Source organism: Microchirus variegatus, assembly GCF_963457635.1.
Source record: "Microchirus variegatus genome assembly, chromosome: 1".
Classification (NCBI taxonomy): Eukaryota; Metazoa; Chordata; class Actinopteri; order Pleuronectiformes; family Soleidae; genus Microchirus; species Microchirus variegatus.
The window spans coordinates 16236334-16263745 of NC_139802.1; the positions used below are offsets into that span (position 1 = coordinate 16236334).

At 39.5% G+C, this 27412-nt stretch overlaps 2 protein-coding genes across 2 annotated transcripts in view; one reads left to right on the plus strand and one right to left on the minus strand.

Moving 5' to 3' along the window:
- vps13b (vacuolar protein sorting 13 homolog B) overlaps positions 1-12175 on the plus strand; it is a 297430-nt gene extending 285255 nt beyond the window's left edge. The window contains exons 66-69 of the mRNA XM_083910541.1: positions 8113-8215; positions 10560-10728; positions 10816-10896; positions 11646-12175. Coding sequence (XP_083766667.1) covers positions 8113-8215; positions 10560-10728; positions 10816-10896; positions 11646-11894 — 602 coding nt within the window. The 3' untranslated portion in view covers positions 11895-12175. The remainder of the gene's footprint in view (positions 1-8112; positions 8216-10559; positions 10729-10815; positions 10897-11645) is intronic.
- Positions 12176-13941: 1766 nt separating this feature from the next.
- On the minus strand, positions 13942-26558 carry rgs22 (regulator of G protein signaling 22; the record flags this gene model as incomplete). The annotated part of the gene is made up of 18 exons (XM_083890454.1): positions 13942-14166; positions 14520-14699; positions 14819-14974; positions 15610-15681; positions 16807-16971; positions 18578-18740; positions 19422-19579; positions 19921-20010; positions 20636-20830; positions 21962-22063; positions 22174-22275; positions 23236-23410; positions 23612-23773; positions 23899-24409; positions 25259-25353; positions 25737-25822; positions 26292-26471; positions 26553-26558. The coding sequence occupies 18 exons, from the start codon at positions 26556-26558 to the stop codon at positions 13942-13944; spliced, it is 2823 nt and encodes a 940-aa protein (XP_083746580.1).
- Positions 26559-27412: the final 854 nt, after the last annotated feature.

The following is a 27412-nucleotide window of genomic DNA, read 5'->3' on the forward strand; positions in this document are numbered from 1 at the left end:
GAGATTCTTTTGTAGTTACAGTCTGGCAGGAAGCGACATGGTTTAGTGGGGAAATATCAAACATATAATTCTGTATGCACATTATAAACTGTCATTATGTATAAGCTCACATGGAAAGATGTGAATAATAGTCCAATAACCACATGTGTGATTTTGGGAGAGTGTGTCATGAAAATCAGAAATGGAAAGACGATATTTTCCTTCTCTACTCTTGGCCTCAGACAGGAGCCACATGTTGATCAGACCAGGTCTGTACACTTATTACACACACACACAGGTTTGTGCAGCTATCCATTTAAGGACATCCGTTCATTAGACAGTTTAACAAAGTGTTATCTCTCACCTTGATCATTACGAGTTAATGCCTAACCCTAACCCTAATCCTAACTTAACCACAATTCAAATCTGGGCCCTAAACGTAACCAGAAATTCAGACATCTTGAACCTGTTTGTCCCGCATTTTAATAAACTGAACCAACCTACGACCAGAAAGCTGAGTGAATTTGTCCCGACAGCGGCTCAGATTCAGCGACATTGACTTGACTTTCTTAAAAACTGAAAAGAACACAGGGGATTACCTCAATTAAACAGTAGTAAAAACATGTTCATGAAGGTGGAGTCAACACTGATGCACTGACGGGCTTTTCTGCAAACAGTGTCAACCTGAAACTCAAACAACAGCTTATTGTCAGTAACTGTACCGAGATATTTGAACTGTTCCACCTGCTGAACATCCTGATCATGCACATGTGGGCAGTTAAGGCTGTAGAGTTAGTGTTTTATTGTGGAAAGAAGGTATGGCTGGGGGGGGGGGGGGTCGGGGTCTAGCGGGTCTTTGCTACAACACATAAATTACCAAAGAGGTGAGAAATTCTTTATAAGAGAGCTGAGTCCCTGAGGAAACTGCATGTGATCGACTCACACACAAACACAGAAGCTGTGGCTCAGTGGGCCCTCTGCACAGCAGCCAGTTTTACATGTTTTAGCAGAAAAAGCACATCATTCATTTGATTATTTGCACCTGTGATTTTCCCCACTGTGACAAGTCAGAATGGCTGCTGTGCAAAGGCCTCATTCAAGGTCTGCAGATTATTATTATTATTATATTACATTTCTAGAGTGCTTTTCTAGACACCCAAATGGCTTTACAAATTACCCATTATTAATGAACACATTCTCATTGGTGGTGATAAGCTACCTGTAACACATAGAATACCTGTAACCATTGCATGCTTTTTCGAACTGTGGGAGGAAGCCGGGGAAACCGGGAGAACATGCAAACTCCTTGCAGAAAGGCCTTTGTTCCAACCAGGGTTTGAAACCAGGAACCTAGGAACCTTTTCTTGCTGCAAAGGCGAGAGTGCTACTACTACCATTACACCAGCCATGGGCCAGTTAGACTCCATATTGTGAACTACAAACATTAACATTACTTATGTAACTCAATGGAAGACATTTATGGTAGCTTGCTTTATTTAGCCATGTGTAGACTTTTTTGTCAAATTTTGGACAAAAAATATTTTCAACGACATAGAAAAGTATGACATTTTTGTCAAAATTTAAACGACATAGTAAAATATGACGTTTTTGTCAAATTTTGGACCAAAAGGTTTTGTCCGAAAAAAAATCTAATTTTGGACGACATAGTATAGTATTACGTATTAGTCAAATTTCGGATGACGTATGACACTTTTTTAGACAAAATAATGTATTTCTAAAAAAAAATCTAATTTTGGACGACGTATGACGGTTTTTCCAAATTTTTACCAAATTTCTTTTTTTCTAAAACGTTGTCAAAGTTGGACAACATAGTATAGTATTACGTTTTAGTCAAACTTCGGACGACGTATGACGCTTTTTTCGAACCAAAAAAGTTTTTCAAATTTTTTTTTTACAATTTTGAACGACATAGTATAGTATGACGTTTTTTCAAATTTTGGACCAAATTAGTTTTTTCTCAAAAGTTGTCAAAGTTGGACAACATAGTATAGTATTACGTATTAGTCAAATTTCGGACGACCTATGATGCTTTTTTAGACCAAAAAATGTTTTTCAAAAAAATTGTCAAATTTTGGACGACATAGTATAGTATGACGTTTTTTCAAAATTTGGACCAAATTCTTTTTTTTCTCAAAAGTTGTCCAATTTGGATGTCATAGTATAGTATTATGTTTTAGTCAAATTGCGGACGACATATGATGCTTTTTTAGACCAAAAAATGTTACTCAAAAAAAATTTCACATTTTGGACGACATAGTATAGTATGACGTTTTTTCAAATTTTGAACAAATTTCTTTTTTTCTCAAACGTTGTCAAAGTTGGAAGACATAGTAAAGTATTACGTTTTGGTGCAATTTCAGACGACGTATGACGCTTTTTTCGAACCATAAAAGTTTTTCCAAAAAATTGTCAAATTTTGGACGACATAGTATAGTATGACGTTTTTTCAAATTTTGGACCAAATTTGTTTTTTCTCAAAAGTTGTCAAAGTTGTTTTAGTCAAATTTCGGACGACCTATGATGCTTTTTTAAGACCAAAAAATTTTTTTTCAAAAAAATTGTCTTATTTTTGACGACATAGTATAGTATGATGTTTTTTCAAAATTTTGACCAAATTCTTTTTTTTCTCAAAAGTTGTCCAATTAGGACGACATAGTATAGTATTGCGTTTTAGTCAAATTTCGGACGACATATGACGCCTTTTTAGACCAAAATTTTTTTTTACATTTTTTTTTACAATTTTGGACGACATAGTATAGTATGACGTTTTTTTCAAATTTTGGACCAAATTTCTTTTTTTTCTCAAAAGTTGGCCGATATTGTATAGTATTACGTATTAGTCAAATTTCGGACGACGTATGATGCTTTTTCAGACCAAATAATGTATTTCAAAAAAATGGTCAAATTTTGGACAACATAGTATATAGTATGACGTTTTTTAAAATTTTGGACCAAATTTGTTTTTTCTCAAAAGTTGTCAAAGTTGGACAACATAGTATAGTATTACGTATTAGTCAAATTTCGGACGACCTATGATGCTTTTTTAGACCAAAAAATGTTTTTCAAAAAAATTGTCACATTTTGGACGACATAGTATAGTATGAAGTTTTTTCAAAATTTGGACCAAATTCTTTTTTTTCTCAAAAGTTGTCCAATTTGGATGTCATAGTATAGTATTATGTTTTAGTCAAATTGCGGACGACATATGATGCTTTTTTAGACCAAATAATGTATTTCAAAAAAATTGTCAAATTTTGGACAACATAGTATAGTATGACGTTTTTTCAAATTTTGGACCAACTTTGTTTTTTCTCAAAAGTTGTCAAAGTTGGACAACATAGTATAGTATTACGTTTTAGTCAAATTTCGGACGACCTATGATGCTTTTTTAGACCAAATAATGTATTTCAAAAAAATTGTCAAATTTTGGACAACATAGTGTAGTATGACGGTTTTTCAAAAATGTAACCAAATTTCTTTTTTTCTCAAACATTGTCAAAGTTGGACGACATAGCAAAGTATTACGTTTTGGTGAAATTTCAGACGACGTATGACGCTTTTTTCGAACATAATAGTTTTTCAAAAAAATTGTCAAATTTTGGACGACATAGTATAGTATGACGTTTTTTCAAATTTTGGACCAAATTTGTTTTTTCTCAAAAGTTGTCAAAGTTGGACAACATAGTATAGTATTACGTTTTAGTCAAATTTCGGACGACCTATGATGCTTTTTTAGACCAAAAAAATGTTTTTCAAAAAAATGGTCTTATTTTTGACGACATAGTAAAGTATGATGTTTTTTCAAAATTTTGACCAAATTCTTTTTTTTCTCAAAAGTTGTCCAATTTGGACGACATAGTATAGTATTACGTTTTAGTCAAATTTCGGACGACATATGACGCCTTTTTAGACCAAAAAATGTTTTTCAATTTTTTTTTACAATTTTGGACGACATAGTATAGTATGACGTTTTATCAAATTTTGGACGAAATTAGTTTTTTCTCAAAAGTTGTCCAATTTGGATGTCATAGTATAGTATTATGTTTTAGTCAAATTGCGGACGACATATGATGCTTTTTTAGACCAAAAAATGTTTTTCAAAAAAAATTTCACATTTTGGACGACATAGTATAGTATGACGTTTTTTCAAATTTTGAACAAATTTCTTTTTTTCTCAAACGTTGTCAAAGTTGGACGACATAGTAAAGTATTACGTTTTGGTGAAATTTCAGACGACGTATGACGCTTTTTTCGAACCATAAAAGTTTTTCCAAAAAATTGTCAAATTTTGGACGACATAGTATAGTATGACGTTTTTTCAAATTTTGGACCAAATTTGTTTTTTCTCAAAAGTTGTCAAAGTTGTTTTAGTCAAATTTCGGACGACCTATATTGCTTTTTTAGACCAAAAAAATTTTTTTCAAAAAAATTGTCTTATTTTTGACGACATAGTATAGTATGATGTTTTTTCAAAATTTTGACCAAATTCTTTTTTTTCTCAAAAGTTGTCCAATTAGGACGACATAGTATAGTATTGCGTTTTAGTCAAATTTCAGACGACATATGACGCCTTTTTAGACCAAAAATTTTTTTTACATTTTTTTTTACAATTTTGGACGACATAGTATAGTATGACGTTTTTTTCAAATTTTGGACCAAATTTCTTTTCTTTCTCAAAAGTTGGCCGATATTGTATAGTATTACGTATTAGTCAAATTTCGGACGACGTATGATGCTTTTTCAGACCAAATAATGTATTTCAAAAAAATGGTCAAATTTTGGACAACATAGTATATAGTATGACGTTTTTTAAAATTTTGGACCAAATTTGTTTTTTCTCAAAAGTTGTCAAAGTTGGACAACATAGTATAGTATTACGTATTAGTCAAATTTCGGACGACCTATGATGCTTTTTTAGACCAAAAAATGTTTTTCAAAAAAATTGTCACATTTTGGACGACATAGTATAGTATGAAGTTTTTTCAAAATTTGGACCAAATTCTTTTTTTTCTCAAAAGTTGTCCAATTTGGATGTCATAGTATAGTATTATGTTTTAGTCAAATTGCGGACGACATATGATGCTTTTTTAGACCAAATAATGTATTTCAAAAAAATTGTCAAATTTTGGACGACATAGTATAGTATGACGTTTTTTCAAATTATGGACCAAATTTCTTTTTTCTCAGAAGTTGTCAAAGTTGGACGACATATTATAGTATTACGTTTTAGTCAAATTTCAGACGACCTATGATGCTTTTTTAGACCAAATAATGTATTTCCAAAAAATTGTCAAATTTTGGACAACATAGTATATAGTATGACGGTTTTTCAAAATTTTGAACAAATTTCTTTTTTTCTCAAACGTTGTCAAAGTTGGACGACATAGTAAAGTATTACGTTTTGGTGAAATTTCAGACGACGTATGACGCTTTTTTCGAACCATAAAAGTTTTTCAAAAAATTGTAAAAATTTTGGACGACATAGCATAGTAAGACGTTTTTTAAAATCTTGGACCAAATTAGTTTTTTCTCAAAAGTTGTCAAAGTTGGACAACATAGTATAGTATTACGTTTAGTCAAATTTCGGACGACCTATGATGCTTTTTTAGACCAAAACATTTTTTTTTAAAAATCTGTCAAATTTTGGAAAACATAGTATATTATGACGTTTTTGTCAAATTTTGGACCAAAAGAAATTTCTGAAAATAAATTCTAATTTTTGGACGACATAGTACAGTATGACGTTTTTGTCAAATTTTGGATCAAAAAAGTTTTTCAAATTTCGGACGACAAACAGTTAGGCCCATAAATATTTGGACATCGGCACAGTTCTCTTTATTTTGGCTCTATACACCACTACAATGGATTTGAAATGAAACGAACAAGATGTGCTCTAACGGTACACTTTCAGCTTTAATTTGAGGGGATTTACATCCAAATCAAGTGGACGGTGTAGGAATTACAACACTTTCTATATGTGCCTCCCACTTTTTAGGGGACCAAAAGTAATTGGACAAACTAAACAATCATAAATCAAACTTTCATTGTTTAATACTTGGTTACAAATCCTTTGCAGTCAATTCCAGCCTGAAGTCTGGAAGGCATAGACATCACCAGACACTGGGTTTCATCCCTGGTGATGCTCTGTCAGGCCTCTACTGACACGCTCTTGAGATCCTGCTTGTTCTTGGGGCATTTTCCCTTCATTTTGGTCTCCAGCAAGTGAAATCATGCTCAATCAGATTCAGGTCAGGTGATTGACTGATAACATTCCATATTTGCCTTAAAAAACTCTTTGGTTGCTTTTGCAGTTTGCTTTGGGTCATTTTCCATCTGCACTGTGAAGCGCCGTCCAATGAGTTCTGAAGCATTTGGCTGAATATGAGCAGATAATATTGCTGGAAACACTTCAGAATTCATCCTGCTGCTTTTGTCAGCAGTTACATCATCAATAAACACAAGGGAACCAGTTCCATTGGCAGCCATACATGTCCACACTATGACACTACCACCACCATGCTTCACTGATGAGGTGGTATGTTGTGGATCATGAGCAGTTCCTTTCCTTCTCCACACTCTTCTCTTCCCATCACTGTGGTACAAGTTGATCTTGGTCTCATCTGTCCAGAGGATGTTCTTCCAGAATTATAACGGCTTTTTTAGGTGTTGTTTGGCAAATTCTAATCTTGTCTTCCTGTTTACGAGGCTCACCAAAGGTTTCCATCTTGTGGTGAACCCTCTACATTCACGATGGAGAAGTCTTCTTTTGATTGTTGACTTTGAAACACAAACATCTACCTCCTGGACAGTGTTTCTGATCTGGCCAACTGTTGTGAAGGGCTTTTTCTTCACCAGGGAAATAATTATTCTGTCGTCCACCACAGTGGTTTTCTGTGGTCTTCTAGGTCCTTTGGTGTTGCTGAGCTCACTGGTGCATTCTTTCTTTTTAAGAATGTTCCAAACAGTTGATTTGGCCACACCTAATGTTTTTGCTATTTCTCTGATGGGTTTGTTTTGATTTTTCAGCCTAATGATGGCTTGCTTCACTGACAGTGACAGCTCCTTCGATCTCATAGAAAGTTAACAGCAACAGATTCAAAATGCAAATGTCACTCCTGGAATCAACTCCAGAACTTTTACCTGTGTCATTGAAGATGAAATAATGAGGGAATAGCCCACAATTGTCCATGAAATAGCTTTTCAGTCAATTGTCCAATTACTTTTGGTCCCCTAAAAAGTGGGAGGCACATATAGAAAGTGTTGTAATTCCTACACCGATTTGGATGTAAATACTCTCAAATTAAAGCTGAAACTGTGCAGTTAAAGCACATCTTGTTTGTTTCATTTCAAATCCATTGTAGTGGTGTATAGAGCCAAAATAAAGAGAACTGTGCCGATGTCCAAATATTTGTGGGCCTAACTGTAGTATAGTATGATGTTTTTGTCAACTTTTGGAAGACATCGTATAGTGTGACTTTTTTGTCAAATATTGGACCAATATTTTGTGCTGAAAATGAAATCTAATTTTGGACGACATAGTATAGTATGACGTTTTTGTCAAATTTTGGACCAAAAAAATAAATAAATAAATAAATATCAAATTCTGGACGACATAGTAAAGTATGATGTTTTTGTCCAATTTTGGACCAAAACATTTTTTTTTACTAAAATAAAGGTCAAAAACGTTATAAAAAATAAAAAAACATTCCCTTTCCGTCAGAATTGTGCTTTTCGCTAATCTGTTTTGGGATTTGTAAGTGTTTCACGTTTTGTCCTAATGGTTTGCACTTCCTTCCAGGCCACTGTAATATGCATCTGAAACAGACTCTAAGAAGAATTAAGACACACCCGCATGTTTATGCATTTGCCCTCTGCCTCAGGAGAAAGCAGGAACACAAGCACACAAAAACACATTCTGTTACACATAAACACAAAAAGATCAACCTGTCAGAAATAAGTGGATGTAGCTACAGCTACACATACTCTGTTATAACTGTGTAAAGACCATAGTGGAGCACTCATGCAAATCAGTCTGTGTGTCTCAGAATTTAGAATGGCACCAGTTGGTTGACACCTATGAAATATTAAACTGATACTGACTGTGACTCACAGGGATCCTTCATGGAGCAGGACTGTGGACGCTTCCTAAACAACTCTACCTGCCTGCAGAGGGGAAGTCGGCTCAGGCGCCAAACAGCCACCTTAAATACGTCTGGTAAGCGCTCAGAGCTTCAGATAAAATGTCTGAAACATCATTGTGTTTTTGCCTTTGCTTTGGTTGGACCTTCTCCAGATTCTGCTGCTCCACCTCATCATCTCTGCTGTCTTGTTTGAAAGAACCTTGAAGAGTTTATTACCCACTTTCCAAAAAAAAAGAAAAGAGAAAAGCCCGGAAAGATATTTGACCTTGATCCCACACATGGTAGCCAGCCTGCCCTTCCTTGTTCTCATCGAGCCATGTTAAAAGGTTTTTATAAGCATTCTGCCAAAGCCGCTGGCGAGAAATTGTTCCTGTTATTTAACTGTGAGTCTGTCCAGGTATGTTTCCCTGTGCCATCGGTTGGAGGAGAAACACCGTTCCCTGGATGTTGTAATGGTTTGGAGAGACTCAGTTTACAGAGGTTACATGTTTGCCATGTAGAAGTTTAAGTTCTGGTTGCTGCGTTGTAAAATAGCTCCAGCACTGCGGCAGATCGGCGTGATATAAAGATTCCACTCTGCTCTCACACTGGAACACTTAATGCTAACATGCGGTTGGTGTCTTCAAACGAGGGTCATCAGGAGATTTAGGAAAGGTATTTCTGGTATTTTACAACGGTTTTGGTTTCCAAAACTAACAAACATTTGCTTTGAGAGGAAGTTTAGAGTTGTCTATCTCATGCGATGAGGAAGAAGGCCAACTTTTAAATGCATTATTTCTCCAGGACATTCCTCTTTCGGAGTCATTACCTGATGGGTTAGCAGTATGTTGCGCTAATGTTTGGGGAGAAAATACATGAATGGTGAGATAATGCTCCCCCGTGGTTTGATTCATGCTGCACTGAAGTCGTACTGGTTTCCATCAGGCATCCATCAGTTATTTTTTACTACTGCAGGTAGCCCACACACTGGAGGGGTCAGGCAGCCTGAGCACAATAACACTGAGCAGAACCAAAGAGTCCCTACTGGTGCTGCTTCAACATCTGCTCTGCAATGCACCTGCGCTCCAAAGTAAACATGGTGTCAGAGAAACATGACTGAACACTGCATGTTTGTGTGTGTAATAGGAACCATGCAACATGCAAAAATGTAAATTACAGGATGTATGCACACACATATGGTAACGTATCTGTGTGCTGAGGTTATGTAGACTCTTTGTGTATAATTGAGCACATAATTAACACTGGATTGTGTTTTAAGTGCTTTTTTTTATCCATATTTACACACTACAAAATTACAAAGGTGGAGAAGAATATAAAAAGACCTGTTATCCATCACAGCTTGTAGTGTGATTGTTGTAGCGAGGATGGCTCCAGTTTGTCTCGTTAAAGCCATGTCATGTTTCCTTGTAGGATGCATATCAAAAAATGTCCTCATGTATATTTCTGTTAAGGATTTTAAACACAGACCACACACACCTCGAGTATTCAGTAATGAGAGAAATCACAGAAACATTTCACATTTGTCTTTGTACTTCTCTACCTTATTACAGTTTTTCTCGATTGTTTACACACATTTTCTGAAAGCATGCCTCATGCTCTCACAACTCTACACACAAATCCAAAAAACACACACACAATGGGCAAAACCCCTCAATTCTCCTGCAAAATGAAACTTTAGATTCAAAACAATGTTATTTCTTCTCGAAATGGTATTTTTGGTATGGTTTGTGTAACATATATTAGAATATTGTTTTTATAGGCCCTGTGATGGACGATGGAGGATGAAGTGGTAGAAAATGGATGGATTGTTTTTATACTCAAAACACACAAACACACAGTAACAAATATATTTTATTCCTATGTATTTCCCACAAAAACAATGTACACAGTGTACATCGCAACCAACACAAAGTTGCACATACAGTGGTCTACATACAAAACAGAACCCTTTTATGCTCACGCACTGATTGCGAATTGTAAACCTGTGTGACAGGTGTTTTCCAATGTGATGAGTCAGTTTGCATAGTCGGGAAATTAACTTTAGAATTTTGAATGACAGTGTGTTTCTTGTGAAAACAAGAGATTTTCTTAATGAAAATTGTGCCAAATGCAGAGAATTGTGTGTAGTGTTTTGAAAAAAGTGTGTTTAATAACTGCAATTTGAGTGTAAAGCAGGAATTGTGCTTGTAGTTTAGCAGAGTTGGTTGAGGGGGTTGGTGCATGAGTTACCTGTTGTGGTCATTGTGTCTCAAGGACCAGAATTTGTGTGTAAACAATTGACAAAAACGGGCTAAGTTGAGTAGCCAAGGCCAGGGGCTTAAAAAGTTTAGTGTCTTGATAGTTTCTCACATCTTTGTTCATCAGGCTGTTATTCTCTCAAAGGTTTCCTCCTTAACCCACTCCCCTCTCTGACCACAGGAAGATGCTTCAGTCTCTGGGACGCCCGGAGCTCCACATGGCGCTGGAGGTGACCATCGTGAGTGGCTCGGGTCAGGAGCACGCTGGCTGTCTGCTGCTCACCTCTGAAGTGCTGTTTGTGGTCAGTCTCAGCGAGGACACGCAGCAGCAGGCTTTCCCCATCACAGAGGTATATTTATCTGCTGCAACAGACACATCGAGAATGAACATCAGCTGCAGACGGTGGAGTGAGTGTTAAATGTGGTGTTTTGTGCAGGTGGAGTGTGAACAGATGCCAGGACATGAACGTCAGCTCGTCCTCACTCTGCAGCAGCAGACGGTGACCAGTGACACAGAGGTAAGACTGACACTTAGGTGTTGATGTGGTTTACCACCTTTGTGAGTAGGTGGAGAAGGAGGAAAGTCGCTGAGAAAGTCGTTTGAAAGGAGGACATGCAGTTCTTCCCAGAAAACGCACAGTGGGCAAGAAGGGTGAACAGGAACGGGAAAATTATGCTCACAATATCGGAAAAAATATGTATGGCGCCTCCTTTGTCGACTCCTGCAAGACTCCTAATACTTGTCTTTGTCAGTTTTCGTCTGTCGTAGAGGCTGCTTGATTGCATCTTGCTCAGCTGTGTTGGCCACACCCCTGCAACAATAAACTTTCATCTTAACTAAACCAACAAGTCTAAATACCCACAGACATACAATAGCAACCAATGAAAATGCAACCAATAAGGACTTGTTGAAGTAATACTTAACTTAGTTGAATTCAGTTTATTATTTGTGGTCTAATACATCTGTTAACCACTGCATATTATTTTATATATTACAATAAAAATAAAGGTTCAGAGACTGCAGACAGTCACCAGGAATTATTCTGTCAAACAATCTTCTTGTCAGTGAAACAGCTCTTTACTGTCAGGGTCAAAGGTTAAATCAGATGCTGTCGTGTTTGGTTGCCGTGGCTACTTGCCTTTTTTCTTCATGCAGCACTCAATCGGGTTGTCCTTGATTGCACATGAATGAATGGACACCACCTGCAGCAGAACTAACACAGTTAGGCACAGTTCTCGCAGTAATCATGTGCGTGTCCTCCCTCAGGGAGACGGCGTTCGTGAGCGCCTGTCAGAGCAGCAGTATCAGCGGCTGGTGGATTACGTGACCAGAGCCTCCCAGTTCCTCTCCCCCTCGGCCGCCTGTCTCCAGCTGCAGCCGCCAGTGACGCTCGCCGAGCCGCCGCCCTCTGTCACCAAGTCTTACCGCTACCTGGTGGATCCAGCTTTCTCCAAGGTGTTTGTCAGCAAGTTCAACATGGTGAAGAATAAAGCCCTGCGCATCGGATTCCACTGACACCTGACAGTCATGTAAGATCAGACATTTGGTTCTACTTCAACTAAGCCTTAAACAAAGTGGTGTTTTTAGAAAAACAATTTATGCAAAATAAAAAATCTATACATATATAGTTAACTTTAAGTCCACATTATTCTTCTAAATGAATTGCCTTTGAAATATATTTTTACTAATGCAACACAAAGCCACAAGTGTAAATCTGTTTTAGTCAGACACACAAGTGAACTCTATATATATATATAAGTTAGATTTGTGTTGCACACAGCAAAGAACATTTCTATCTGCGATGTTTCACTCTGTAAAGCTCCTGCTGTTTACCTTCTCCTACAGCTACTGTTAAGTGCAATAGTAATAAAGAAAAAAAAGTTGATGGACACTAACGAATCCAGCTGTCAACCAAAATGTTTTTATTCATGATGTAACAATACTTGTTTAAACAATGTTCTTTGTTAGTTTACATTGTTGCCAACATGTTACACTTGCACTACTGAGTCCTATGTAAAATAAAACGTCTAATAATGCCTTCACTGTTTATAAATGGATATTAATAAAGAAATGTTTTAATAAGACAATAAAAAATAATAACGTCAAAGTCGTTTGTTGTGTACAACGTGAAACCTGAATAACTAATACAGTCGGTTTCATTTGTCTTCACTTCAGTAGAAGCAGACACACACAAGCTGTGAAACAGAAGTAAAAGTTAGTTGGTGTGTTTTTTCCACTAGGTTTGAAAAAAAAATCAAAATTCTTACATCACAAACACAAACCCAGCAGGTCAGTTTTCACTTGTTCTCCGATAACGGCCTCTCACGCTTTGGTTTCACCTCGTGTGAAACCCTAACGTCTTGCACCTCCTGCAGCAAACAACTGGGACGGCCTTGTATGTTTTCGGAGGCAAGATGCAGATTGAAGCTGTCCAACGCGCAGCGCTCACCTCCTGTTATACATGTTACACTGTTTACTGTCTGCTCTGGACGAGCGGTGTGACTGCCTGACATCGCTCTCCGCCGACCTCGCGCTGTAGCAAGACGAGTCGTCTGAGGGGAGACATGAAGACGTGAGATGATGAGCTGAAAGTGCTCGTTGACTTTCTGCTGATATAACACTAACAATCCCCCATGTGCTTCTTATAGGCCTTCACTATGGAACACTTATGACCTCCATCTGTGTTTCCTACCACCATTTCTCCTCCGTACCTTCCCCATTAAAACACTATTTGCACTACGCTTCATTACCCATCGTCCTCATTTATCACAGACTGGAACTAAGCCCTGCGCTAGCACCACGCCTCATTTACATGTCCACACAGTGTGGATTCTGACTAACTTCTGCACAGAACATTGACACTTAATGGACAGGCTGAAGTGGCTGCTTTGGCTAGAGGTGCACATAATGAGGTCTAAAATGTGAAGGGGATGGGGGTCCATTTTAAAAATGCTTTGGCTTCAACTATCGAGTAATATCACAGACGTGGAAAGTTTGCTCGAATTTTAGTGTGGGAACAGCACTAGTGTCATTTTGGTGTTTCCTCAGTTAACTACTTACTCAGCACAGAGACACAGAAAAGTACTGGGAATTTCAGTGTGCCTACCTGAGATTGTGGAGAAAGAGGTTTCTGGTGGAGTTTTACTCAGCTGCACCTCCTCTTGCTTCAGAGCTGCCACATACTTGGAGTAGGACCACGAAAGCTGAGGAAAAATGGTCACAAATGTAGTCAAATGTAACATGATTAGAAGACTCCGAGGACAGTGAAATGACGAGGCCGTGTTTGGACTTGATGCCGTCATCTTTATCACTGTCCTCTTTCTTAAGTTTGTATTTTGTGCTTTTAAACAGGTGTAGGCTTCCTTCACACATTACATTAACAGGAAGAATATCCAGCATGCTCCTCACCGGCTGTTTGGGCGCCATCAGCTGTTTGCTCCACGTCTTCCAGTCACTTTTTGCTTCCTCTGCATCCGACTCACTTGAGTTGTCAGATTCTTGTTTCTCCCACTCTTCCTGCACAAAAGACGTCAGGTTACACCGAGTTTACGCACAACACATTTCAACTGTGTAACCACTGCGTTGTCCTCACATTGGCTTTTCTCCTCCTCTCCTCCTCTTCCTCCTCCTGTTCCTCCTCCTCCTCTTTCCTCCTTTGTCGGCGCAGTCTGTTTTTGTGTTTGGCCCGCTTCGCCTGCAGTAGAGGAAGGAGCTGCTCCTCTCGGACAGTTTTGCTCAACTCTTGAAATTTGGGCCAAAACTTGAGTAGTTCATTGAACACTGACAGCTGCGGGAGAACACAGCACAAAATTCCTCTTAGCCCAAAACTTAATAAGGTAAGACTTCACCATTCAACAAGCCTCTGGTGCCCTCTGCTGGTCATAGTGGCAAGTGCAAGTGTGGAAACACAGACGGACGGACAAACAGACACAGAGCCACGAAAAACAATACTTCACTCCCACTCTGAGTTGAAGTGACCAGTTCCTCAGAAATCAGTTTCTGCGTCATTAGGAACAGGTTTTGGTCTCCATGAGGTCTACTGGTCCTGACAAGGTCAGTGTTTATGCCAGAGAAGATCGCAAAGAAGTAACAAATACAAGAGAACACACACACACACACACACACACACACACACACAACCTGTGCTTCTCTGAAGATGTAAGGGCCGATCTCATGGCGTTTCTCCAGTATGTACTGGGCCTGTTCAGGACCAACGTCTATGCGCAGCTTGGGGTTCATGGATGAGTTGATGAAACAGTTGATGATGGTGGTGATCTTCTGCTGGATGGTGGCTTCTTCACTGTGAGAATGAGAGAGGTCCTTCATGCAGGAGGAGAGGTCACAGAATACATTAAAAAAAAGGTACAGTATGTGATTTGTGTCTCCACTGCTCCTGAAATAACTTGTTAAAAAGATCCAAACCAACTGCAATGTCTTACTTTATATCTCTGGACCTCCAACCAAAAGAGCAGGTCATTTTCCAGGAAGTCTCCCTTCAGGGACACGTAGTGCTGGAACTGTGTGCAAGTGACAGGGTTGAGTAAGAACTGTCGGAACTGGAGAATCTCTTTGGAGGAACTCATCCAGCTGTCGACCTGCAGGAGGACAACAAAGAGGACGCTGTGAGCCAGAAGACATGGCAAGAAGTTTATAAGGACTTAATGATTGCCTTCTTCAATGAATCTCTCTATTAATTCAAGGACCGCTTGACAGAATCCTTCCTCTCCAAAGACAGATACACAACACACGTGATGCTGATACTTATACAAAAATGAGAAAAAACATTGAAAGAAAAGTGAGGCTGGACATCCGCAGATCTGTGATCTGTGACCTACAGTCTTAGCTCAAAGAAAAGTCATGTATACAGAAAATCTGCTCTCTGCCAATGATGAGATAATAATGGTAAAGATGAGAGTGGAAAACTCCTTCCTGTAATCATGAGAAATGCTCATGTTTAATATCTAACATGTACTGTAGCAGCTGAGGGGCTGCAGAGCTGCGTGGAGAGCACTCCAAAGACTGTGAGACGAAGGTTCGTAATGCTGATGCTTTAATCTTATTTATCCTGGATCCAATTTGGGAAAACCAACCACACGGCCAAAATTGGTATTTGACAAAGCCAGTGCATGAAGCCAAGTCATGAACTAAATCACACATGCTTTCAACGCAGGAAATGCCTTATTTATCTCCTTTCACAATATCCAGCTTCCCTGTGAGGATTTCTCCTTACCTTCCAGGGTTTTCTCCTCCTCCTGCTTCGACGGGGGACGTACTGAGAGCGCTTGCCTGATGATGATCGGAGCTGCCACACACAGAAACACACACACACAAAAGTCAGATTAAGACAGACACTGAAAACCTCTCTCTATTCTAGACAAACTGACAGTAACTGAAGCTCCCTCTGCTTTTTTACCCTTAACCTGTGATCTCACTCCTCCACTCTCTTTAGCTCTCCGGTGTCATGTTTATCGCCCCGTCTCAACCTCCTCTGTCCTCCTCTTCACCACCTTTTCCACTCAGCTCATCATGCAGAGTGTAATGCTAAACTGCGTCTACCTCTCATTTCTTAATGACAAGAACAAAATTATGGCCAAGGTGAAAACAGAGCAGCAGAATGTGCTGACACTTGAGGAGGGAACCTGAGAGAGAGGCAGTGTCCAGTGGTTTCTCACATAGCAGAGCTGCGGCTAATGTGTGTCTGACTTCTTATCTCTGTCCACTCTCAGGGTCAATACACACAGTGGCATTAATGCGAACAGCAGCATTTACTGTAACTACAGTTTAGCACTGTGACGGAAGTTCTTCTACGTTGTTACATTTTCAGCCATTTGTCAGTTTACATCAGTGTGGATTAACAAAAAAAGAACATAATCTGGGTTTTTTTGTACAGACATAAACATAACCTTAAGTGGAGGTAACCACTAGCAATGGCTCAATATCACACTGTAGACTCTACCAGTACTGATATCAGTCATTTTCTCTGGTCATTTTAACAACCAAGTTAAGATCACATGTGTGCTCATGCATTTACACCAAAAACCAAATATTCTGCTCCTATAAAGAAGAAATAAACTGCCCCGTACTTTAAGACCCTATCATATTTTATGTTTTCCTTTCTACAGTATCTGATCCAGTGAGAGTGTTGTCTCTGTAACCAGATTATCTAGTAATCAAATGTAGGGCTGCAACTAACGATTATTTTCATAATTGATTCATTTGTCTATTATTTTCTCGGTTTATCGAGTCTGTAAAGTTTCAGGAAAAGTTGACCTTGTACGAAAATATTCAAATTTAAGAAGAGAAACAACTGATTATCTATCACATCACATCACATCACATATTAACAGACAAACCATCCATGACTGGAGCTGTTGGGTAACTGTTTGTCATAAACTATGATAGTGTTAAAACTGAGTTTTTTGTCTACCTGTGGTTTTTGTCTCTGTCGCTCTACGAACTCTGCTGTGGACAGGAACTTTGGCAGCCATATGTACTCAAGGTGATTCTTGACAATGTCCTGGATTTCTGCAATGACGTGGTCTGAGAGACACTCGGGGTTCAGATTGTCCATTCCACCGACCATATGAAAAATCTACAGAGAGAGACAGCAAACAAGGACAGTCAACATCTCAGCAGATACACATGGTTGCATTTTTGTTCACATGAATTGATACAGATTTGTGTGTAAGGCTGAGGAGCGTACATGTCGACAGTTTCTATCAAACCACATGAGGGACATAAGAGTTGGTGAATAAACTCAGTAAAAAACTGCCCACAGTGGGAAACTGGGCAGAAAACTGCCCTCCTCCCCAATTCCTGCTGTTCTCTTCATCTTCAATGTCTGCTTTCTATCCTCATACATCGCTCTGGTCTCCTTTCCCCTTTTTACTTCATATTTTTTCTCTCATTTCATTCTGCGCACACACACACACACACGCTTGCATGTATGCCCACACTCAGTCGTACGCAGGCCTCACAAAATGAAAAGCAGTCGTGGCACTGGAGCGAGACTCGGCAGATGAAAGGAGGCCAATCTCTGACTGATGATGGAATGATTGAAAGAGTGAAGGGTCAAAGCAGTAAAGCTGTCAGTCTCTACACTCACGCTCACGCAGACGAGAGCCAACGCTGAGACGCAAGAGCAGCAGCCAAAACACAGAAGCAGCAGCAGCAGAGCTGGAATCCTCATTCAGCTGCACAGGTACAGTCATTTTACAAGGTATTCATGAGAGAAGGATAATAAATGCCAGAGCTGACTGCTTCTCTCTTAAACACAAGTTAAGCTATATTTATACTCAGTCCCTGGACCCTTGAGTAACTTTAGCTCAACACAACCTGACTTGAAAAGTCACAACAGGTTTTCAATTCATTCCAAGGTAAAAAAAAAAAAAAAAATAATAATAATAATAAAAAGTCTCCATGGCAACCTCATATTATCCTCCTGTCATCTCTAATATATCCTTCTAACATACTGTAGTGGCAGTGAAGCAGCACCTGACTTCATCTGAAGTGTCTGTTTGACATCTTGTAACGTTTTCATCACTTAAAAAAATGTGGTTTTTTTAATGACTTACTGTCTAATAATTGCTGTTAGCAGCCATCTGTGGTGACAGATTAAAATGACTGTTTCATGTCCCGTCTACTTTACACACTGTGCCCTCTTACTGTAACCCTACAATCAAGAAACCCAGTCTCAAGACTAAATGTCAGTAGATTCCAAACCTACTGTCACTGTTACTGCAGCTGATCTTCCCCCATTCTCCCTCCATCTAAAATCAATCCCCCCTTTTATTTTAATTCTAACCATGTCTTCTCATCTCCCCCGTCCTCCAGCGACAGCCTGCTGTCAGAACTGTCAGCATGGAGCAAGCAGGGGGCCAGAGTTGGGAAACTGTGTGACCTCTGTTCATCACATGTGATTGTTGAGACTCAGCTGGAGCTCAAATCACATCTAAAGGACTGTCATGTCATTGGTACCATGTGTCCTTCCCACTCTGTCTCTGGAAATGCAACTTGACACTCGAAGAGAAGAGAGTAGAAGAGCAGAGAGCAATAATGAAACATTGCAGATGCAAACTGCCTCAAAAGACCAACGACAACAAATCTCTCCTTCACTTCAATGCAGTGTATTTATCTTTTCCACTAAAAGGGAAACTGAACGTCTTGTGTTTTTAAATTGTATCGCTCACATACAGTACCTCGTCCTGTTGTTCTGTTGAGGCAGGGCTTTCAGGGCCAAAGAAGTACTTCCTGTTGAGGAATTTTGCTGTGATTTGGGACGACCTCTCTTGATTGACAGTCTTGTCCTTCGGACGAGAGCTCTTGTACCGCTCCAGGTCCAGCCAACATGCCAGGTGAATACTGTGCAGAAACCTAATGTTACTTCCAGTTAAGTTAACCATTTATGGTGTGTGTACATTTATTTTTTTCACACTTTGGTTGATTTTTGTTGCTGTTCATATTCTGTCTTTGTTTGGTCTTTGCAAACAGACACGAAGACCAGAAGTAATCTGAAATGCCAATTTGAAGCCTCAGGAGTTGAGATTTGATGATGAAATTTTGAGGTCTCATTGGTGTTCTCTCATGTGTGTCTGTTTTCCTCTAAATGGGAGCACAATTTAAAAAAAACTGACATAATGTTCTATTGAAACTTAGCGATTGAGACCATTATCTCCTCAGGAAAATGTTTACTGACGTTAAAAATCAAGTGAAAGGCTCACAGATTTCCATTCAAATGAAGTGCCTTTGGAAACCAGCAGAGTCGCCCCCTGGCGGCCACTCACTATATTATTCTTAGACTTGATAAAACAAATCACTTCCGGTGTGCAGCAGTGTCGCCGGGCAACACGAGATGAAAGAAACACAGAGTGTGTCATATGGAGTTGATAATCAGCACCGTGTGAACTCATTTGACAATAGTTTTAATGCATTTGCTTCCATTTACAAGTTACGCACTACACTTTTATATGTTAAATATTTAGCGTACGTGTTGGTCTGGAGACATGCCGTAAGTCTGTGTAAGTGTGTGTCTCACAGTCTCACCTGGCGTCTTGATCTCCGAGGAACGTCATGAAGTGCCCGATCTCATGGCGGTGACGAAGCAAGGAAGCCAGACCATAACCTTGGTAATTTGGAGGTACTTTGGACCACGAGTCGGACAAGTCGTCCGAGTAGTTGGCAGTAACAGCAGAAGAATTGCACTGTTGTGACACAAGAGAACAGAGTCAACAAAAAAAAATACATCTGGTGGGACTTAAAACTGTCAACTGATTTGTCTACATCCCAACATGGCAGATACGGCCTCATATACAAGTCATAAACTGGATATTATTCCTGTCAAGTAATTAAAAAGGCACAGTAGGTAAGATGTTTCTTGGTGTTGATTGATCAATAATTCCATGTTAACCTTTCAGAATAAGAGCAACAGTTCAGCATCATTCATTTTTCTGGTGATCCAGCTTGAAGTCCAGGCCCACCAGACTATCATTGTTGCCACCAACAGCCACAAAGACACATTTATATTGACGTATAACTGACTGACCCGTTTAAGACGCTCTGATTCCTCCAGCATACTCTGCAGCTCCCTGTACTCCTGACTGTCCACCGTGTGCACCCGCTCATGCATACGCACCTGCACAGACACAAAGCCAGTTAGAGCTGCAGTCTCCAAGATTATTTTGATGTTACATCAACTTATTAAAAAAATAATTATTGTCGACAAAATCATACAATATCCAGCCCTCTGAAGGATTTTGTGAGCGTACGAACAAACCCATATCCTCGGGGAGGAGCTGTGAGGAGACTGAAATGTTCCTGCGTTTTTAGTCAATCAGTGTTTTTCTGTCAGAGCTTCATGTGAGTGGAACACCATCCCAACATTTATTAGAGAGATCAACACATTGCAGTCATTTAGCTGACAGTTGAAACTCATTGACAAGCAAATCTGCCAGCACTGAAAGACTCCTCAGGCTGTTAATAAACTCAGTCTGTGTTCTCGTAACCTAGTGTGTCTATGGTCGACTGTAGCTCACCAAAATGTTTAATGTATGTATGTTTTATACCTGGCATACGATCACATAAAACATGCAGGGCAGTGGGATTGAGAAACACTGATCTAATTGGTGCCTGGTTGTAGATAATGTCGGTGAATGGTGAGGGCCGAATTACAAATCTTGCGGCCTTCACATTCTTATAGGTGATGTTGCTAAACAGAATGGAGGTGAACAAAGCTGTGGCTGTGGCTGTGCCGTGATCACCTGCTGGAAGGACTCTTTGTCCCTGCTGACCAACAGCATCCACGGCTGCAGCAGAATGTCCAATATGTGCTCCTCAGCTTTGTCAAACAGCTCCTCATAAGCAGGTATCAGTCGCTCGTGAACCTCCTGTCTGATCTCCTCGTCCACGCCCACACTCCTCTTGGCAGAAGTGGACATATATGTGGAGTATAGGAGCTGGAGAGGAGAGGAAAGGAATGTCAGGACCTCAGAGACATTTGCTCTCACAACCACAGTCACCTTCAACATCACCATTGTTCAGTGCGATCATTCTCAGCATTCACTCATTGCTCACCACTGCTGCCATCACACCACATAAACATCGGTCTTTAACCCCGTTGGCTACAGCGCCGTGGAAAGATCATGTCAGTATCATTCCTCTGGCAAAACAAAGGTTAACTGAAGGAAAATAGATTTTGTGCTGTGAGGTATTCTGGACCATACCACTCTGTTTTCCTCTCCTGGTCCAGCTGTAACCAGACTGAGCGGTTCTGGCTGACTACATTGGCTCAAACCCTGGGGGAGGGGGGTGGATCTGACTCACTTGTTTTTATGGGGTTTAAATCTTTTTGCTTAGTGAGGGGTAAAGAGGGTAGAAAGAATCAGTGGGGAGAATAGGAGTGGTGTAGTAAAAAGGCAGGTGTGTAGGAGCGCGGGTGCAAAAAGGAGGGTAACAAAAAGGGTTTTTGTTGGGTTACCATCATCATGATATTTCCAGGTTTCTTTTCTAACATTTGCCTTTAAAAAAAAAAAAAAAAAAAAACCTCTGGATATTGTTTTCCTTGGTATTCATCATCATAATCTGAGTTTTAAATTGGCAATAACTTATTTTCCACAAAAACATGATTTCACATGACTATACCTCTTTTTTATTGCCTAAAATTAGTTTGACATTGTTCAGTTGGCTTCAGCGAGACTTCAAGAAACTTTAAAATATCATTAAATCACGCACAGTTTATCATCTGAAGTAATGCACTTTGATTATTTTTGGCTAAATAAACATGACGTTATTATAAAAAGGAGTAGCCCGGACTCCGCTCTCGAGTGGCGACGACGTCATAGCAAACACACTCAAAACAGAAAACACATAAAGATTTTTTAAATATATATTTTGATTTGTCGTGGAAAAAAATAGACATTTATAAAACCGGTAAAATACTTTTATTTACATGTTTTATTGCTTGTGCTTACAGGTTGCAAGGCTGGTGACAGTGTAAAACATCACCTCATTACATGACCTTAACGTTTGAATCAGCAATGTGTGTATACTGTGTGTATACTGTGTGTATACTGTGTGTGTGTACTGACCTGGGCCTCTCTCCGTACTCTGTAGGGGTCCAGACCATCCTGATAGAAAAGTTCATGGTAGTGCTGCAGGTCAGTCCAGAAGTAAACTGCATTCTCCCACAGCTGTGGCAGGACAAACCATCAAACAGTGACTCCCATCTGTTGTATCTGTATCACTACACATTGTGATTTCAAAATATATCTCGACCATGCCGATGTTGTTGTTGTTGTACCTGGTTTTGCGATTGTTCACAGAAGTGTGTGAAGTAGGAGCCGGCACGTGAGTCCACACAGAGAGCCTGTAACATATTCTCCAGTCTCCTCTCTTCCAGTATCTGATGGCATAGAGCACAGTCAACAACAGGACAGTTTACAGCATTAAAATAAAGAGCTGTAGGTTTAATTTGACTGGGGTTACATCTGCAAAAGACCTTTGACCCTGACCATTTAAACACATGATACTAAAAAACTGTATTAGTTCCACATGATGTTAAACAAGTCATGATGTGTAAAATCCTTCTGAAGACTTTGACCCACATGTGTCTGCAGATGTTGACGGATGATTCTCTCTCACAGCTTCACTGCAGCCTCCTACAGTTCCTGCTCATTGTGAGGTCATTTTGTTGTTTTACAGTTTACGGCTTTGAGTCATTATTAGCTCGGACTGCTGAGTCTGCATTTACAACTATTGTTTTCTTTATTGTTCTTGGCTGACTGCGGTCTTCAGCTGTGTCTACATCCTTTGTCCAATATGTTTCAAATATTCAACTTTCTCTGCACCCCCCACTCAAAATTAATGGAGACACACACTGTGGTCGTCTGCCTTTAATCTTTATGTGAGTTGCTGTGGCAACCAATGGTAAGGAATTTCATCTGCCTTTCCTCTGTGCAGTTCAGATTGAGAGCAGCAGCGTGAGGACTCATTATGACCAGTTGCATTTTTGGCTGGAAAAGTACTTTTTCTAGTTAACTGAGAACGTTGAGCTCCTGTGCTACAAATGCTTGAAGATCAAAGACTTATGTTGGTTGGTGTTTTACAGCTGTGGGCCGTCCATGATGCCGCATTTGCCTGGTTGTCTCCAAGTCAAACTGAGATCAGGTGACTTGAGAACATTTTAGCCCCTTTTCATCAAAAATCAGGTGGCCAAATTGTCTGATGTTTTTATATGTTCTTTCTGTGTTTTCACTGTGTTTCTCCCTCCTCCCATGGTGTTCTCTCTATATTACTGTAAACCCACTCAAATTCTTATTTAATTTCAAATTCAATGTGCTGAAGTTCCACCCACTCCTCCTACCTGTGTAGGGTCAGTCGTTGTGGACTGGGGCATGGAGGCGTCAGGGTGGGAGGGGGATTCGGTCAAGGAATCACTGTGAGGTCGTCGGTCCTGTGAAGGGCTATTCCACCACTCTGTCCACAGCCCGTCATCATGGTCGCCCAGAAGTTCCTGACACCTCCAGAACCGCGGAGCCCTGTGGGGAAGACGAGAGAGGATGTTTCAAATAATATTTATTTATTGTCTCGCTTTAAAGTAGTCTGTGTATATTATTAGTGCAATTACTGTACATGTATTATATTCAGCTAATGCAGGACACATTCTCAGTTATTGCCTCATTTTGTTTGAGATTCTATTTCTACATAATATGTGACACAGTAGGAAGCCAAGTATTCACCAATAGTAGAACAGGGCCTCAGTGAGGCAGGGCTGAACTAAACGCAGATTCTCTTCTGACCAGCAGGGGGAGGTAATCAGCCCGAGTCTGGAGAGCAGCTCTGTGTTCAGGCTGCTGTGACTGCTACTCAGCAGGTATCGACACCTCATCAGGACCAAATACCTGAAATAAAACACCACATTACATCACAGCTCCAACTCTAATTTCCATGAGATTGTTTTATGTTTTTGTAGTTGTTGACAACAAACCATGGTTGTTAAAAGTTGTTTAAAGGGATTGTTGTTCACCTGTTCTTCCGTTCTCCATGCTGCAGAGCTTTCAGTTTTTCTATGTCCATCCAGAGATTAAGCAGCTTTTCTCCTGGTGTTCCTTGTAAAAACTCCTTGAACTCATCCAATCCTGGTTTACTGTCATGGCAACAGGTACCTTGGCAACAAATATCACAGACATTTTCTCGGTCGGTATCCCAACACCTCTCCTCTCTGTTCTCATCCCATTCTGTCTTCTTCTCCACTCCACTCCCCCACTTGTCTGCTTGATCTTCCTCTCTGTTCCCCTTCAGTCCTTCTTTACATTCACACCATTTCTCTTTGCTGGTACAGTCAGTTTGTTCTCCTGGCTTGTTGAAACATTCAGAGATGTTTCCCTGGCTCTGATCATCCATTATGTCGAGAGCATTGTTAAGCATTTGTTTAACCTCTCTGTCAGACACGTTCTCCAGCTGCAGTTCAGAGGAATCACAGCTCTGGCTTGTGGACTCTTCAAGATAATGCATCCCTGAACTGCCAGCCGGTGGCTCTGTAAAGCTGACGTGCAACCCCATTTGTGGGCTCTGGAGTTCCTGAGTTTCATCACATTTATGGTTGGAAAAGGAGGAACATGGCAGAGACAGAGAGGAAAAGGAATGCGAGTCGTCTGCCTCAGAGCAGCTGGAGATACATCTGGACGACTTCCTGTGTTTTGTATGTTCTTTTGGGTCAGAGAGCAAATATGTAATATTGTGCTTCGTCGTCTTCCCTTTGACAGAAAGGAAAAGTCAAAATGGTAAACATTAGCTTCAAGACTGCTCTTCAATAAGCCCATAAATACAAAATTCATCATTCACTATAGAGATTAAGGAATCATGTTAAATCGAAATATTGCATGGTGCATCCAGAATATTAGCAAAATAAATGTTCATTTATGTACTGCAAAGTGTTTTTGGTTTGGTGCACACCCTTCTCATAATGCAGCTAGTGGCACTTCAACACATGCGGTGCCAGGAGAGTGAGCAGAGAGCAGCTACTACTACTGCTAAGCATCGAAAATACTACATAATCCTGGACCCAAAAGGCCTTGGTACTTCTCTCAAAAACATCTCAAATCAGAGGGGAAGAAAAATTTAGGGTTGACATTGTAAATGTGTTAAAATAAAATATTGTTAACACGCTACAATTAACGAAATAGGTTAAATGTTTATGTTTATAAACAAAACGGACAATGGGGCAGTTGCATACTGTATGTGCAGGTATAAGTACAGGGTCTTATTCCCATAGTTTTTGGCAACTATGCCCCTGCAATTGAGATTGCAGTTACAGTTTTAAACACTAAAGGTTGAAATTGTATACATACATCACATTTGAATAGAGAACTCACTGGTATGTGTACCTTGTTTTGATGAATTGTCCTCCAGGGAGGGTGAGCTGCTTTTTGTTCTCTGGACACCGAGGTTTGGCTCCCACTGACACAGCAACTTGGCGAGTCTAGAAAAAAAACAGGAACCAACTCTGTTGTAAATCAATTCCCCTGTCATTACTTGCATGTATGAGCTGCAAGTTAGCATGAGGCAGTCAGTCACCTGATCTGGACTGAGATGTGAGAAGTAGGGCAACTTTAAAGCCACACAATAGGACGGCAGTGAGTACGGAGAGAGGTTTACACGCACAAACAGAAACATTATTTGAAAGCAATGATCATAATATGATAGTTTTTATTTTAAAGTGTGTCACAGTTGCTGCAGTGTTCAAGTGCTAGTAGTTTGGAAATGTAGAAAGTCACTGAAAGAGATACAAAAGGTAGAATACAACATAGACAAAGATGTAAAATAAATGTACATAACACTTGTTCTGCAAAAGCCAAAGATTACCTGTATTCAATGTAGCAGTCACTCTTAAGGAAGAAGGGCAATCTTTCCCTCATGATCCACTCAATTCCTTGTTTTACATCCAAGCACTGCAAATGTCACAGATACAGATTCCTTCAGTTCTCAAAGTTTTTAAACAAAGAACCACCTGAGAAAATATTGAATTCTATACAGTGATGTAAATAGACCGAGCAAAGTCAGCTATAGACTTTTCACACTAATTAGATTGATTCACAATAAGATAATTGCTCTTTCGTCATCCTCCACTTCCTTATACTTCACACACTGGTATAGTGAATTAGATTAAGGTGGAGCAAGAGATGAGGTGACTAATTAGTATTGTTTTTGTCATTATTATTTTTGTTATTTGTTTGATTTTCTACATACTCTGGTCAACATTCCTCAGCTCGGCTACAGTAGATCAGTATTCCAGGTTTTCCACCAGAGGAAGATCTCGTACCAGTTTGAGAACCATGGAGCTTAGAGCTTGGAGTTCTGCTCATCTTCACATTAACCACATTAAACTTTTGATTTTCACATGAATAAGTTAGCTCTTACACAGACTGTGTACTGGTTGTCCACAGGAGTTATGGTCAGCATTAAGGGGTCACCAGTGAGGAGTTGTGCTTTGCTGTGCTGAAGAACTGATCGGATTCTTCTGGAGATCGTCTCCACTGCTCCGCTCACCACCTCAAATAGTCCAGTCTCCTGGTTGTGCAGCAGAGCCTCTGAAAAGCACTGAGAAAATACACAAGAGTGTAAAGATGGTTTTTGAAAGTGTTGAAAATAGTGCATGTTCATACATTAGGACTACTTTACCGGCATGCTTAAGAAATCATTGAAGAAGTGATCCAGTACATCATCAGACGCCAGTGTGTGTTCCTGTAAAAGAAAAAAAAGAGATTGTGATTAAATTTATCAAAATGATAATGGAAATTTGAGAGAAAAGAATTGTACTCACAAAATTATCATTTGTGAGGTTTGGTAATTCTTCAAAGAAAAAGAAAAGTTAAGATTTGTATCAGTTCAAAATATCAATGAATTGATGTTGTTCTCACTTGTCCTCTTACCCTTTAAAACTGCTCCACACTTGATCATGATCATTTAGTTTGTTCTCTGTAATCCGTAATGTTACATGTCTTCATTCTTCTCATTCTCTTTGCTCTACTTCTTAACTAATGCGCCCAAAACGTATGCTTGTTTCTTACGGCATTTGGCGTCCATAATGTTGCATTCTGTGCATTCTTCTGGAGTTCCCTTCTTTCTGCCTCCTATTCTTCTATTGCTTTGATTTTAAAATCACATTCCTTTCATCTTAGTGGTGTAAGCACTTTGCCTTATAAATGAGATTGTGCCACAAAAGGCCCAGGCTGAGAGGGAAGAGAAAACAGATGAGTGCACACAAAAACTAACTGTTGGGAACAAGCAAAGACATTTCCACTTCCTCGCTTTTCGATTGAATCTCCACAGATCAAAGACCACCAGGTTTGGACATAACATGGTAAGATGTCATACATTTTCTTTTTAAATGTGACTGTAAGATCATGTACTGTAACTGGTTTAAAAACAAAAAAAACAAAACTTTACAGAATTTTGTATAAAATCTAACCTCATTACACTTTCATGTTTGGGATTATGTATATTAAAAAACAAAAAAGTAACATAATTGTCAACAATTA